General features: G+C 41.4%; 1 protein-coding gene across 2 annotated transcripts in view; it reads left to right on the top strand.

Moving 5' to 3' along the window:
- Positions 1-1,516: 1,516 nt before the first annotated feature.
- DDX19A (DEAD-box helicase 19A) overlaps positions 1,517-16,440 on the top strand; it is a 29,601-nt gene continuing 14,677 nt past the window's right edge. Inside the window, exons 1-5 of one of the 2 annotated variants that reach the window (XM_066349427.1) lie at positions 1,517-1,674; positions 4,314-4,362; positions 11,484-11,534; positions 11,983-12,118; positions 14,665-14,757. In XM_066349427.1, coding sequence (XP_066205524.1) covers positions 1,618-1,674; positions 4,314-4,362; positions 11,484-11,534; positions 11,983-12,118; positions 14,665-14,757 — 386 coding nt within the window. In that variant the 5' untranslated portion in view covers positions 1,517-1,617. The remainder of the gene's footprint in view (positions 1,675-4,313; positions 4,363-11,483; positions 11,535-11,982; positions 12,119-14,664; positions 14,758-16,440) is intronic. The other variant, XM_066349428.1, reaches the window with a different exon arrangement.

Raw genomic sequence — 16,440 nt, 5'->3', positions numbered from 1 at the left:
ACCGGGCAAGACTAGGGTTTTGAGCTGGTGACCTCAGCATTCCAGATCAGTGCTCTATCCACTGTACCATCACAGGCCAGGCTAACAAGTGTCATTTTTACTTTTTTCTTTAACATTCTACTTCCTTAACAACACATGGTGGCTCAATCTTTAATTTTAACCATTTAAACGGGTGTGCAGTGGTATCTCATTGTGACTTTGGCATTTCCTTAATAAGTAACGATTTTGAGCTCCTTTCCACGTGCTTACTGACAGTTAATCCTTTTTTGTAAACTATTCAAGTCATTCCCACATTGACATGATGTTGTGATGATTAGAAATGTGTCCTAGAGCAGTGGTCCCCAACCCCCTGGCTGCGGATCGGTACCGATACCGGTCCATGGGTCATTTGGTACTGGCCCGCAGAGAAAGAATAAATAACTTACATTATTTCCATCTTATTTCCATTTAAGTCTGAACGATGTTTTATTTTTTAAAAATGACCAGATTCCCTCTGTTACATCCGTCTGAGACTCACTCTTGATGCTTGTCTCAGTCACGTGATACATTTATCTATCCCACTCTAAAGGCCGGTCCCTGAAAATATTTTCTGACATTAAACCGGTCCGTGTCCCAAAAAAGGTTGGAGACCGCTGTCCTAGAGTACTACATATTGAACTACAATCTCTTAACATCTGTTCATCCATACACTAAAGAACATTTGAGAGTCAAATATGTGTCACGAACTTGTCTAGATTCACTAATCAGCTGACATAAGAAATTTTGCTCTTGTTTAGAGTTCATATTCTCGTGCAGAGAGACAAACCTACAGCCAACAAACATAATGCTTTTAGATGGTGTGGAAATACCCAATGAAGTGTTACCAATTAATGATAAAACATCAGAAAGGAGTTAGGCAATTTATGTGATAGGAATTTGGTGAATTATTATGCCCTTACATTGATAATTATGTGTTTAAAAATTCTTAGCCGTATATAAAAAGGTCAAGTTCTAAATTGTATGTGTACTTTGTTTAGGACTACGTAAACTAACTGTGCTGTGACGGGTATGGAGAAATACGGGAATGACCCAAAAGAAAATAATGACGTTGTATTATATCTTTTGGAGTGGTGGGATTATGAGACGTGGAGGATGGGTGGATTAAGGGTTTCGGTTTCGTTTTTGTTTTCGTTGTCTTACCTGTTAGCGCGTTGTTAACTGTAGAAACTAACATCATGTAGTCCTATGAGACTTTCCTTTGTATAAGGCTTTAGAGTTCAGAAGTTTATACATTTAATGAGACGTAGCAGGTTTGAAAAGAAAACTTGGGTTACTTCAGTGTAAAGTAAAACAAAGAGAAGGCTGAGTTCCACCCCACAACCTCAAAGATTTTAAGACACCAAGACCTCCCCTGAAGTCTGGAGTTTGTGACTGACGGGAGAACGGGAGGCCTGGGGATTGGCCGGCAGGGGTGCTGAATGGTGACGTTTCGCGTCCGAAAGGAACTGACGTCACTTTTCAGCACCACTTCTTCCGTTCTGCGTGCGTATTTTTCTGGCGCCTGCGGCAGGCTTGGGATCATTGTTGGCGTGCAGTGCGGGGATTGTTTTTGCGAGTCGGCCTCCTTCCCTCCGCACCATGGCCACCGATTCATGGGCCCTCGCAGTGGACGAGCAGGAAGCGGCTGTCAAGTCGGTGAGTGGCTTCAGCTTCAGGGGACAAGGAAGTAGGAGGACCCAAACGGACCCTGTTTCGAATCCTGAAAGTCCCACGGGTGGGGCAGGCCGGTGGCCCATCTGGGAATCAGGACTGATTTGCGCCTAGAGAAATCAGTATCGAGCCTTTCCTCTTCATCTGGGCCAGTCAAAGACTTTTATCTTGTGGCAAATCTGTCCCTGCTACGTATGATGTCTTTCCTGTATTGCATCTTCTCAGTGGGGATATAAAGGAAAGGCAAACTTAGATGCTGGTTCTTAGTTATCAAGAGTAGAACGATTCTGTGTTACTCTTATTTTAACGTTTTTTTAAATACATGCTTAACATGTCTGGTAGTTTGTAGCTCTGCAGAATAAGATATTCAGGTTTTTATATATTTCAGTCTACAAATGTATAAATTGTTTCATTGACGTTTAAAGTGACATTTAGTTTCATACGCTGGTTTTTCTGATTACTGAAAATCAGTTCAGCTGGGATGTAATTACAGTGTAAATTTACTTTCAGTTCTTATATCTAAATTTAGGTTTGGTGATAATGGACTTGATTTTAAGAATTTAGTTGGGTTTTCTGGTGTTTCGGGGAGGGGCATTGTTTTGTTATTCTGGGCTGAACTCCGAGTACAAACTTTTTTTTTTTTTAAAGATTTAAAAAAAAAATTATTTATTGATTTTACAGAGAGAGGAGGGGAGAGAACAAGAACTATCATATCATGGTTGCTTCACTTTAGTTGTTCATTGATTGCTTGTTGTATGCAAGCCCAGGGTTTTGGACCGGCAACCTCAGCATTCCAAGTCAATGCTTTATCCACCGTGCCACCACAGGTCAGGCCACAAAACTTTTTAATGCCTAAATTACATTTCTTCTCCAGTTACTTTTTATTGCTTTGGGAGGATTGTCAATTTGTCAGCAGGTACTTGAAATAGGTTAAATTCGCTGGAAAATAGGAAGACGCTTCACAGTACAGTTGGGAAGGCTGGAACTTGGGAAGTGCTGTGAAAATGGTAAGAATAATGTGATAACAAAACTCTGAGCCGGGAGAGTGCATTTATAAGTAAGAAAATCAGGGTGGCCCTGTCCAGTTAGCACAGTTGTTTAGAGCATCGTTGGGATACACCAAGGTTGTGAATTCAATCCTCAATTAGGGCACATACAGGAATCAACTAATGAATGCAGAAATAAGTGGAACAGCAAATCAATGTTTTTCTCACTCTGTAAGAAAGTCAATAAATTAAAAAGAAAGTCAAGGAAATTCCTTTTCATATAGTTTGCATTTGAGTAGGGTTATAGAGATTGAGTCATTTTAAGATAGAGATGGAGGTAAAAGGCATTTTAGGAAAATAGCATGCACACAAGTTCTGGACCTAGAGAACAAGAATCAGAACTCATTTTTGCTGCAGCTTAAGGTTATTGGGTTGTAGTAGGAGAGTATAAAAAATATTATAGGAAGTATACTTTGGACCTTAACTAAGAACTTAAAGAGGAGAGGTTTTATTTGGTTAGTTTGGGTATTTTTAAGGATACTGACATATCGAAAGCTGGCAAGGTTTATTGGACTGCAGAGAATAGAATATATTAGAAGGAGTGATGTTTAAAGGAAAGAAGATTAGTGAGGAAATTAATAGCTCAGTGGTTGAATATGTATGTTGGGTGGTGAAAGTGAAGAGGGGATAGGTTCAAGGGATTATTGAGGTATAACTGGAAGAATTTATAAAAAAAGGAGAAAAGGGAGATAAAGGCAAAGATTACTGTTTTCACCTGACTAGTGGTGGTGCAGTGGATAGAGCATTGATCTGGGACATTGAGAACCCAATTTTGAAAACCCAAGGTTGCCAGCTTGAGTGCAGGCCCATCTGGCTTGAGCTCAGGCTCACCACCTTGATCTCAGGGTGGCCAGCTTGAGTGTGGGAAAATAGATATGCTCACATGGTTGCTGGTTTGAGCCCAAAAGTCAGTGGCTTGAAGCCCAAGGTCGCTGGCTTGGTTGGAGCCTCCCAATCAAGGCATATATGAGAAGTAATGAATGAACAACTAAAGTGATACAACTACCAGTTGACGCTCCTCATCTCTCTCCCTTCCTGTCTCTCTTACTCTCTCTCTCTCTCTCTCTCAAAAAATAAATAAATAATAAAAAATACTGTTTTCAACTTGGATCCCATAGGTGGTATTAATAAAGTGCTAATACTAGGCCTGTGGGAGTGGGCAGAAGGGCAGATTTGGTATGGAGTATAGTAAGTTCACTTTTCACTCTTCTGAATTTTTTTAAAATTTTTATTCAGTGAGAGGAAGGGAGGCAGAGAGACTCCTGAATGCGCCCTGACTGGGATCCACCTGGCAAGCCCACTAAGGGGTGATGCTGATAGAGGGGAGGCGACCAACCAGAGCACTGTGTTCTGTGTATATAAATAATCAAAGAAATATAAGGTTGCTACTCCGTGACCTATCGCAGAGGGTTCTGGAACGTAACCCCCACGCTAGATGAGGGACCATTGTTGTCGGTAAAAACCGTCCTCCTCTTTATTTTACCATGTAGATTTGTATACATTAGCATAATAACTAATTCTTGATATTAGGTTATCCTGTGGCTCTGTTCTCAAGTGTTTTCTTTTATTTCCATTTAGATCAGTGATTTGCAGATCAAGGAAGAGAAAGTCAAACCAGATACCAATGGTGAGTCACTAGTAACCGTAAACTGGATACATACAAGCTATAAGTTTGCTTCTTCTTTGTACTCATAGCTGTAATGTGGGAAAAAAAAGCTTTCATTTAGCATGTTTGGCAACTGTCAGCCGGCAAAGTTGGTTTCACACTGAAGGGTGTTGGGCAGATAAAATGTATTATGCTCACTTTGTTAAAGATGGTGCTGCCTATGTGAGGCCTCCGCCCAGGTGATATTAATGTGTGTTGAGACTCCTTGTAGCCTGGGGCTTGGTTTTGGGATTAAGCCTTTCCCACCCTTTTTGATGTGGGGTGGTACAATCCAATCATGCCTCAGTGAAGTGACTTTGAATTAGAGACTTCCCTATTTTGTATATTGGATTAGAGGTTGTGAAGCTACAATATAAAGTGGGGGCAGAACGGGAGTTTGCCTTTTTTTGGTTCCTGAGATTATCATTAGAGGAGAGAGCAGAAAGAGGCCATGTGGCCAGGAGAAGCAGCCAAGATGGCGGAGTGTTGATTGAGAAGCCAGTTTGTGCAGGGAGAAGGAAGGAGATGGGGAACAGAGGTGAATAAGTCTGGTGAGCTAGTAACCTTTGATTCTAGGAAACTCGGATAAGTCAGTAGCTTCGTGAGCACTGAATGTGAGTGGGTTTTGGAGCCCAGTGTGTGTTTTTACTTACCCGCCGGGTGCAAGCTAGGATTAAAGACCATGGCCCACCAGTTTTTGGCTCCATTGTTTCTTTTTTTTTTTTTTCTGGTTTTTTTTTTTTTTCATTTTAGAGAGGAGAGGGAGAAACAGAGAGACAGAGAGAGGAGAGACAGAGAGAGAGAAGGGGGGGAGGAGCTGGAAGCATCAACTCCCATATGTGCCTTGACCAGGCAAGCTTAGGGTTTCGAACCGGTGACCTCAGTATTTCCAGGTCTACGCTTTATCCACTGCGCCACCACAGGTCGGCTCCATTGTTTCTTTACCGACTGTTCGAATCCAGTGCGAACCTGCATGGGTCAGGTGGCTGCTGTGATGGTGGCCTTGGCTCCTGGCTTTACAAAGGGGATATATTATTTTCCCAGATTTTATAGATAAAAGCAAGAGTCACTATTGAACTTTACTGTCACTGTTCAGTTGATAATGTTTCTTTAAATTTTTTTGATTTAGCCTGACCAGGCGGTGGCGCAGTGGATAGAGCTTCGGACTGGGATGCAGAGGACCCAGGTTCGAGATCCTGAGGTTGCCAGCTTGAACGCAGTCTCATCTGGTTTGAGCAAGGCTCACCAGCTTGGACCCAAGGTCGCTGGCTTGAGCAAGGGGTCACTCGCTCATGCTGTAGCCCCCGCCTCCCCCGGTCAGGGCACATATGAGAAAGCATTCAATAAACAATTAAGGTGCCACACCAAAGAATTGATGCTTCTCATCTCTCTCCCTCCTGTCTGTCTGTCCCTATCTGTCCCTCTCTCAGACTCTCTCTTTCTCTGTCACAAAAATAAATAAAAAAAATATTTTTTATTTAATTTTTTAAGGTTAATCTAGGATCAAAACTCATAAAGTATAAACAGGTGAAAGTCCTTCTTCCCATCCTGGCCCACTGTTTACCCAGTTCCCTGTCTCCATATATAGTAGTTTGCTAGGGCAGCCATAGCAGAGTGTCACAAACTGGTCTAAACAATGGAAGTTTATTGTCTCAGTTCTGGAGGCCAGAAGTCCAAAATCAAGGTGTTGGAAGGGTTGGTTCCTTCTGAGGGCTGTGAGGAAGGATCTGGCAGTCCTTGGTGTTCCTAGGCTGTAGAGGCATCTCCTCGATCTGTCTTCATCTTCACATGGTGTTCTCCGTGTGTGCATATCTATGTTCAAATTTTTCCTTTTTATAAAGTCATGGATTGTATTGGATTAGGGCCCACCATAATGAACTTAATGTAACTTACCTCTGTAATGACCCTAAATCAGAATAGTCACATTCTAAGGTACATTTTTAGGACATAGGAATTTTTGGGGCCCTCAATTCACAAATTCAACCCATAATACTACCTTATCACATAATTAACCACTCTGTTGGATTATTAATACGTATTCTGCCATAGTTTCTTTATGCAAAACAAGTAAAAACAAATACAGATTCATTCTCTCTGTCTCTCACCACAAGATGGCATAGTATACACTGTAAATTTACTTTTTTTTTTTTTTTATGTGGCAGAGGCAGAGTCAGAGAGGAACAGATAGGGACAGACAGACAGGAAGGGAGAGAGATGAGAAACATCAGTTCTTCATTACGGTTCCTTAGTTGTTCATATGTGCCTTGACTGGGGGGTGGGGGCTACAGCAGACTGAGGGACCCCTTGCTCAAGTCAGGGACCTTGGGCTCAAGCTGGTGAGCTTTGCTCAAACCAGATGAGCCCACACTCAAGCTGGCGACCTCAGGGTCTCGAACCTGGGTCCTCTGCATCCCAGTCTGACTCTCAATCCACTGCGCCACTGCCTGGTTAGACTGTATTTACTTTCATTCAACAACATACCTTTGCAAGCTTCTCCTATCAGTACATGGAGTTTCCTCATTCTGTTTAATAATTGCATAGTGTTATACTGTATTGATACACTGTTACTCATTTAACCAGTCATCTATTGATAGATACTTGGGTTGTTCTAATTCCTTTGCTGTTATAAACAATGTTTATAGAATAACTTTCAACTTAATTCTTTTTACATATGTGCAAATATGTTTATAGGATAAATTCCCCTAAAATGTATTTGCTAGGTCAAAGGTATATGTATTTAAAGTTTTTATCAATATTTTCAAGGTACTCTCTGTAATTATTATACCAATTTATATTTCTGTCAGTAAAACATGAGTCTGTTTCCCTACAGCCTCGCCACAGAAATTTTAGTTAAAAACGTGCAATTCTGCTGATCTGATACGTAAACAATGATGGATCAACATAATATATTTTAATTTGTGTTTCATCAGTAAGGTTGAATATTTTTATAACTTTAAAAAAAATTTGTATTTCCTTTTCCTGAATTCATTGATTGTATTATTTACTCATTTTTCTATTGGGCTTTTGGTCTTTTTAGGTATTTTAAGATTAAATCTGTCCCTTGCTGGTTGGTTCAGCAGTCGAGTGTTGGCCCAGTGTGTGGAAGTCCTGGGTTTGATTCTTGGTTGGGGCACACAGGAGAGGTGACCATCTGCTTCTCCACCCTTCCTCCTCCCGTCCCCCCCCCCCCGTCCCCCCCGTAGCCATGGCTTGAATGATTTGAGCAAATTGGTCCTGGGTGCTGAGGATGGCTCCATGGCCTCACCTCAGGTGCTGATATAGCTCAGTTGCCAAGCAACAGAGCAGTGGCTCCAGATGGGCAGAGCATCGCCCTGTAGGGGGCTTGCCAGGTGGATCCCAGTTGGTTGCATGCAAGAGTTTGTCTTTGTATTTTCCTGCCTCCTCACCTCTCACTTAAAAAAAAAAAAGAGATTAACCCTTTAACTGTGATAGAAGTTGATAATACCTTTGCCAAATTTATTTGTCTTTTGATTTTGCAGCATATGTATTCCGTAGTATTTAGGTAGTATAGTAGCTTATGAATTTCAGTTTAGCCAGTGTATTAATAGAATAGTGTTGTTCAGATCTTCTGTATCTTGATTGTTTTTGTTTGTTATTTGGTCTAGTACTTTTCTTTTTCTTTTTTTTTTTTTGTGTGTGTGTATTTTTCCGAAGCTGGAAACAGGGATGCAGTCAGACAGACTCCCGCATGCGCCCTACCGGGATCCACCCAGCATGCCCACCAGGGGGCGATGCTCTGCCGCAATCAGCCATTCTAGCGCCTGAGGCAGAGGCCATAGAGCCATCCTCAGCGCCCAGGCAAACTTTGCTCCAGTGGAGCCTTGGCTGCGGGAGGGGAAGAGAGAGACAGAGAGGAAGGAGAGGGAGAGGGGTGGAGAAGCAGACGGGCGCTTCTCCTGTGTGCCCTGGCAGGGAATTGAACCCGGGACTCCTGCATGCCATGCCGAAGCTCCACCACTGAGCCAATCGGCCAGGGCCACTTTTCATTTTTTAAAAAGGTGTGTTGCCTGAGTGGTGGTGGCGCAGTGGATCAAGCATCGACTTGGAACGCTGAGGTCGCTGGTTCAAAACCCTGGGTTTGCCTGGTCAAGGCACATATGGGAGTTGATGCTTCCCGCTCCTCCCCCCTTTCTCTCTCTCTCTCTCTTCTCTCTCTCTCTCTCTCTCTCATCTCTAAAATGAATAAATAAATAAAAATAATTAAAAAAAAAAAGGTTTGTTAATCAACTACAGTTGTGGAATAGTCTGTTTCTCCCTTTAATTGTCTTTTTTGACCTTTTGTGTTTTCAGGTATTTACATATTTATATCTTCCTGAGTAATAGAGCCTTTTATATCCCCCCTTTATTTATGGTGATGCTTTTTTTTTTTTTAATTTTTATTTATTTATTTTTTACAGAGACAGTGAGTGAGTCAGAGAGAGGGATAGACAGGGACAGACAGACAGGAACGGAGAGAGATGAGAAGCATCAATCATTAGTTTTTCATTGCGCGTTGCAACACCTTAGTTGTTCATTGATTGCTTTCTCATACGTGCCTTGACCGCGGGCCTTCATCAGACCAAGTAACCCCTTGCTTGAGCCAGCGACCTTGGGTCCAAGCTGGTGAGCTTTGCTCAAACCAGATGAGTCTGCACTCAAGCTGGCGACCTCGGGGTCTCGAACCTGGGTCCTTCCGCATCCCAGTCCGATGCTCTATCCACTGCGCCACCTCCTGGTCAGACTCTGGTGATGCTTTTTGTCTTGAATTCTGCATTATGGGAGCCACTCCAGTCTTCTTATGCTTACTAGTTGCATAATAAATCCCTTTGCATCTCTTAATGTTAAGCTTATCTGTGTCTTTATATAATATATATATTTTAAGATTTTATTTATTGATTTTAGAGAGAGAAGAGAGAGAGAAAGGCAGGTATGAGGGAGGAGCGGGAAACATTAACTTGCATTGCTTCTCATATGTGCCTTGACTGGACAAGCTCAGGATCTCTAACAGGGACCCTGAGCATTCCAGGTCAGTGCCTTACACTGCATCATCACAGGTCAGGCATGTCTTTATATTTAAAATGTGCCTCTTGTACACTACTGAAAGTGGATTTTGCTTTCTTTTTAACTGATTTTATCAAGGGGGGGGGGGAGAGAGAGAGAGAGACAGGAACATCAGTTTGTTCCTGTATGTGCCCTGACCAGGGATCAAACTGGCAACATCTGCTCTAACCAACTGAAGTGTCTGGCCAGTGTGTATCTTACTTTTATTTATTTATTTATTTATTTTTTTACAGAGACAAAGAGTGAGTCAGAGAGAGGGATAGACAGGGACAGACAGACAGGAACGGAGAGAGATGAGAAGCATCAGTCATTAGTTTTTCATTGCACGTTGCAACACCTTAGTTGTTCATTGATTGATTTCTCATATGTGCCTTGACCGCGGGCCTTCAGAAGACCGAGTAACCTCTTGCTGGAGCCAGCGAATTTGGGTTCAAGCTGGTGGGCTTTTTGCTCAAACCAGATGAGCCCGTGCTCAAGCTGGTGAGCTCAAGGTCTCGAACCTGGGTCCTCTGCATCCCAGTCAAACGCTCTATCCACTGCGCCACCGCCTGGTCAGGCTTACTTTTAAAAAATCTATCCCAATAATCTCTGTCTTTTCATTGGAGTATTTTATCTATTTACATTTAATATAATTATTATATTTAATATAAATATAACATCAAAAGTGAATGATGTGATTGGGTTTAGGTTAGCAATTTTACTACTTGCTTTCTATTTGTCCCCCTCATATTTTATTTCTCTGACTCTTTTCCTACCTTCTTTTGGGTTAAATGAATATCTTGGGGTCCCATTTTTAATTTATTTATAGGCTTTTTACCTGTACCTTGTTGCATTATTTTATGAGTGTCTTAAAGTTTTCTTCATGTAAGTCTTGCATATTTTTGATAACTTTATTTCTAGGTGCAATATTTTATCTTTTTAGTTGGTTTATAAAAAGGACTTTTTCAGTTATATTTATTTTTGACAGAGACAGAGAGAGGGACAGACAGACAGGAAGGAAGAGAGATGAGAAGCATCATCAGTTTTTTGTTGCGGCACCTTAGTTGTTTATTGGTTGCTTTCTCATATGTGCCTTGACCCAGGGGGGTTCTAGCAGAGCAAGTGACCCTTGGCTCAAGACAGCGACCTTTGGGCTCAAGACAGCAACCATGGGGTCATGTCTATGATCCCACGCTCAAGCTGGATGAGCCCACGCTCAAGCCAGCTACATTGGGGGTTTCAAACCTGGGTCCTTCACATCCCAGTTTGACACTCTAACCACTGCACACTGCCTGGTCAGGCTATATTTCTGTTTGTATTTATCAGCTACTGATTTCTGTTTACTTAATTGATACTTAGTCCTGCAAGTTTACAGTCATACATTCTATAAAAAATGATTGTTTTTAAGTTTTGTTTTGTTTTTTAAATGAGAGCAGGGAGATAGACAGACTCCCCCACATGTGCCCTGACTGGAATCCGCCTGCCAAACCTCATCTGGGTTGATGCTCGAATCAACTGAATTATTTTTAGCCCCTGAGGCTGACGCGGTTGGAACTGAACTATCCTTGGTGCCCAGGGCCGATGTTCCAACCAGTTGAGCCACTGGCTGCAGGAGGAGAAAAGGGAGAGAAGAAGGAAAGTGAGGGGGGAAAGCAGATGGTTGCTTCTCACATGTGCCCTGACTGGGAGTTGAACCCAGGACATCCATGTGCAGGGCTGATGCTCTATCCACTGAGCCAGTCAGCCAGGGCCTGTTTTTTAAGTTTCTAATACCTTTATTTTTTTTCTCTTATTTAATTATGTTTGCTAATATAAAGCTATATTTTATATTAGGATAAGTATGTCAAAGGTGGCCTTCTGATCACTTCGAAGTCAGCCAAGATTTCTAGAAATTTGAAATTTTCTTATGTACTTATGTACTTCCTAGAAATAAAAAAATTATTAAACACAAAGAAATGCCAACTACATTTTGATCACCTAAAGTTTTAGTATTTATGTTGTCTCACCTTCTGGGTGGATTTGATGTTTGCCTTTCTGATTGTGACAACTGTTTTCTTGTGTAGGTGTTGTCAAAACCAATGTCAGTGCAGAGAAAACAGATGAAGAAGAGAAAGGTAACTACTCTTTGAAACCCTATAGCAAGAGACAGAATATGACCCAGAACTTGCCTTTCTGGATGCAGAAGCACTCTGAGTTGTAAGAGGAAGAAATGAAGGAATCCACAAAGGAGGTTAAGAAGACATAGATAAAAGGACCAAAGAGAGTGGTGTCCCAGAAGTCAGAAGAAGGAAATGTTTCCAAAGTAGGGGGTCAAATATAGGTAACAGGTTGATTAAGGGAATTAAATGTTGTCTATTGGATTGATTTGGCCGTGTAGACATCATTGATAAGCTTGATAGGGGCCAAGGTCAAGTGGATTCTGTAGAAGGGGAAGAGAGGAAGTGGAGATGAATATAGACAGCCTTTTTGGGGAATGTTCCACGAAGGGGAAGGGGGGGATTGTCATGATGGTGGAGTTTGCCAGATGAGTATGAAGAAATTCTACTGGTTTCTTCCTGACAGAGGACAGAGCTGCCCAGTCCTTACTTAACAAGCTGATCAGAAGCAACCTGGTCGATAACATAAACCAAGTGGAAGTCCTGCAGCGAGATCCAAAGTCCCCCCTCTACTCAGTGAAGTCCTTCGAAGAGCTTCGGCTGTGAGTGTTTGTTCCTTTTAGCTGTTTCTTGCCGGTCCCTCCTTTATGAAACTTAGCATCTTGGAGATTCTTGTGGGAATTTTACTTTTATTTTTTTTAAATCCTAATGTATTTATTTCTTTGACTAGTTAACAATTCACATGATTCAAAAGTCAAAAAATATGAGAAAGGTTACAGTGATAACCTCCCTCCCACCCTTGTCTCTTGGCTTCCAAATCCTCCTCCTCTTGATAGGGATTTTTAAATGCCACAAATTTATTCTTCATAGCTGAAGTCTTTTTTCTTTTATGCCATTAGAACTTTCAATAAAATATTGGCTGACAGGTGATTTCTGGATATCAGGAACAGTTCTTATTAGGTAAGCCCTTTTGTTAGACTGTAGGGTTTACGGTCTTAAGAACAGTTTATCCACTTTTATAAAATCTTTCAGGACCTGCAATAGAAAGCAGCCTTAAACATTCTGGAACTTAAAAAAATCCAGAACTCAGAATTCAGTCTTAGAGGAGCACATTTCTGGTATTGTGCTAAGAATGACTTCTAACATGTCATTTTATTTATTTTTTTTTAATTTTTATTTATTTATTCATTCATTTTAGAGGGGGAGAGAGAGAGAGAGAGAGAGAAGGGAGGAGCAGGAAGCACCAACTCCCATATGTGCCTTGACCAGGCAAGCCAGGGTTTTGAACCGGCAACCTCAGTGTTTCCAGGTTGACGCTTTATCCACTGCGCCACCACAGGTCATGCCATTATTTTAAAAAGATAATTATGGAAGGTCATACCAAGTTGTCTGGTTCTATAGTATGTTAGTAAAGAGGTGTTTCTGGGTTATTGGTTTATGTACATGCCACCGTTCTGGCGTTACGAGTGAGTGACACAAGAGAACCACCGCTCTTGCTGCCTGCCAGGACCCGAATCATAGAAAGTAGCTGGTGAATAAGAAAGTGGTGGGATAAATGGATTCTTTGCATTTATTCAGCAAAATATATAGTATGCCCTCTGTGAGCACACAGGGGCCACATTTCTGCCAACTGGTACCACTGCTTTAGAGTAAGAGACACTTAAAATACTAGAGCCAAATAGAACCAAATCAAGTTCTTAATGAAGTAATACCTAATAGCAAGTTTTTTTTACAAGAGTTGCCTTTTAAAAAAATGATTTCAGGAAATTATATTTACCTATGTTATTTCCTCCCAAGGGCTTCATTCTGCAAATCTGTCATCTCTGCTTCTGTTCATAAACTGTATTGGAGCAGCAGGATGTGCTTTATTGTTTCCTGAACTGACAGTTTGCTTTTCCAAGTAGCAGTGGTTGTTTTTTTTTGAAGTTCTTTTCATTGAAAGGACTGGAGCTCTCAGTTCAACCGGTGATGAATTGTCTTTGAAAAGGCAAGTTCTCTCTAGTTTAGCTGTTGGTAGCCAAAGGAAACAAAGAATGAAACATAGGTCACCTAATATACCTGGTCTGCTTTGTACTTAAAAGATTTGAATTAATCCGCACAATAAAAGAGAAAAATAAGCCACTTGAAAGCTCCTGGGTCACTTGAAAATCCTCATTCGGTAGTGAATTTATTTCCTTGACAGCCAAATCAGAATCTGCTTGCATTACAGCCGTTTCGTCCAATGGCAGACACCAAAGGTTATGTTTTCGAAGTTCTTTGTGTCTCAGAACCAACATAACCCAGAAGAATTTGCCTTTTGGAGAGGCTGTTAAACTCCAAGGACAGCTTAGAGAACAGAAGTCTTGACTTGGTTTAACTTTTCTTTGGAACTAATCTAGTAGGATTTTTGTTAAACACTCTGTTAATTTAAAGATAGCAGAGAGCTGACTGTAAATGCAATGTAAGAGCAACTTTAATTGGTATTTGTTGTGTGGCTCCTTATGTAAGAAATTGATGTTTTTTTTATTCCTGATTTTGACAGAAAGAAGTAAAGCTGAGCATTTATAAAGTTCAGTACGGTAACTGAACCCCCATTTCCTATGCACTACATAGATCACCTACTAGAAACTACCTGAATCAATTTCTTACCTCTTGATTTTTCCCAGTATTTACACTTGATTTTTCCAAGCTGTCTTTGAAGAACCATTGAACATAAAATGGTTCAATTTAATATCTACACTGAAAAATTAAAACTGAAATCCCATTCTCCAAAGGGACTTCAATATCTTAGGAGCATAGTAAGCAGTGTTACTTTTAAGTATGTCCTTTATAATTTGTTTTATACCATAAATTAATAAATAGCACTCTTGCAGTATCCAGGGAACACTGGTCATTCAGGACCAATCATATTTATGGGTGTGCTGAAAGCATGAATTTCTCAGAGAAAGGAAACTAGTCTGTGTTTTATGAATTGTGTAATAGTTGCAGACTAAGACTTAGTGGGAAAAGATAGTGTCATTTTGTTTTAGCTTTTTTTAAGGCGTAGGAATATATGTCTGACAAGATGGGAAGCATCATTCTTTGTTAGATGGAGGAAAAGATAAAATTCTAGGGCTTTAAAACAATCTCAACATCTAGAAATCCATCTTCTCTCTCACTGGCCTCCCAGGAAACCACAGCTTCTCCAGGGAGTCTATGCCATGGGCTTCAACCGGCCGTCCAAGATACAAGAGAACGCATTGCCTATGATGCTTGCTGAGCCGTGAGTATGCACCACTTCAGAATTTGGTTTAATGTCACCTGTACCAGCAGCTGCTGTTGACTTGAGAATAAAATGGGATGTTTGGGGCAACATGGTTTTATTTTGTGACAGAGATAGACAGAGAAAGGGACAGAAAGGAACAGATAGGAAGGAAAGAAGAGAGATGAGAAGCATCAGTTCTTCATTGCAGCTCCTTAGTTGTTCATTGACTGTTTTCTCATATGTGCCGTGACGAGACGGGGGGCTACGGCAGAGCAAGTGACTCCTTACTTAAGCCAGTGACCATGGGGTCATGTCTAGGATCCCATGCTCAAGCCAGCAACCCTGTACTCAAGCTGGTGAGCCCACGCTCAAGCCGGATGAGCCCGTACTGAAACTGGCGACCTCAGGGTTTCAAACCTGGGTCCTCCACATGCGAATCTGACACTCAATCCACTGCACCACCACCTGGTCAGGCTGGGGCAACATGTTTCTTCAGGGGAACAGTTAGGGCAAGTGCAGAGAGAGTGAGATGAAATTCAGTACAGTTTCTGCCTTTCCCACTTAACAATAACAAGTAATAGAGAAAGTTAGCACTGTAATTCTATGCAATTTTAAAAATTGGCTTTGGCCCTAGCCAGGTAGCTCAGTTGGTTAGAGCATTGTCCCAGTACGCGAAGATTGTGGGATTGATCTCTGGTCAGGGCACATACAAGAATCAACCAAGAGTGCATAAGTAAGTGGAACAACAAATCGATGTTTCTCTTTCTTTCTCTCTCAAATCAATGAAAATAAATAAGAAAAAATAAAAATTGTGTTTTTACAAATTATTTTTAAAATTTTGAGAACTGCCCAAAGGTGTTAAGTGCAGTACCAAGAACACCTATAACCTTATCCTGCAATAAATAAAGTATCATTAACTAGTTGACAGTTGAAGCCGTTTCTCCATTCATAGTGTCTGTCATCAAAGTAAGCATCATCCTGAAGTGGGTCATCATTCTCTCACTTTTCTTTATACTTTTACTACATATTTATGCAGTGGTAGTCAACCTGGTCCCTAGCACCCACTAGTGGGCGTTCCAGCTTTCATCGTGGGCTGTAGCAGAGCAACCAAAGTATAAATAAAAAGATAGATTTAACTATAGTAAGTTGTTTTATAAAGCTTTATTCTGCCAAACAGCGAAAATCCGACATAAAGTACTTGGTAAGTAATTATTATTATATGCTTTAACTTGCTGTAACTCTGCTTTATAAATTTTATAAAGTAAAGTTACTTCCCTACTTTATAAATCACCATTACTGTGGAACCGGTGGGCAGCTAGAAAATTTTACTACTAACAGAGATATAAAAGTGGGCGATGGGTATAAAAAAGTTGACTACCCCTGTATTTATGTGTCCTTAAGAATCTAGCCTGAGGCCCTGGCCAGTTGGCTCAGTGGTAGAGCATTGGCCTGGCGTGCAGGAGTCCCAGGTTCGATTCCCGGCCAGGGCACAGGAGAAGCGCCCATCTGCTTCTCCAGCCCTCCCCCTCTCCTTCTCTCTGTCTCTCTCTTCCCCTCCCGCAGCCAAGGCTCCACTGGAGCAGAGTTGGCCCGGGCGCTGAGGATGGCTCTGTGGCCTCTGCCTCAGGCGCTAGAATGGCCCTGGTTGCAACAGAGCAACGCCACAGATGGGCAGAGCATCGCCCCCTGGTGGGCGTGCCG

Source organism: Saccopteryx leptura, chromosome 9 (assembly GCF_036850995.1).
Source record: "Saccopteryx leptura isolate mSacLep1 chromosome 9, mSacLep1_pri_phased_curated, whole genome shotgun sequence".
In the NCBI taxonomy this organism is placed as follows: Eukaryota; Metazoa; Chordata; class Mammalia; order Chiroptera; family Emballonuridae; genus Saccopteryx; species Saccopteryx leptura.
This window is presented reverse-complemented; position numbering and strand designations above follow the sequence as displayed.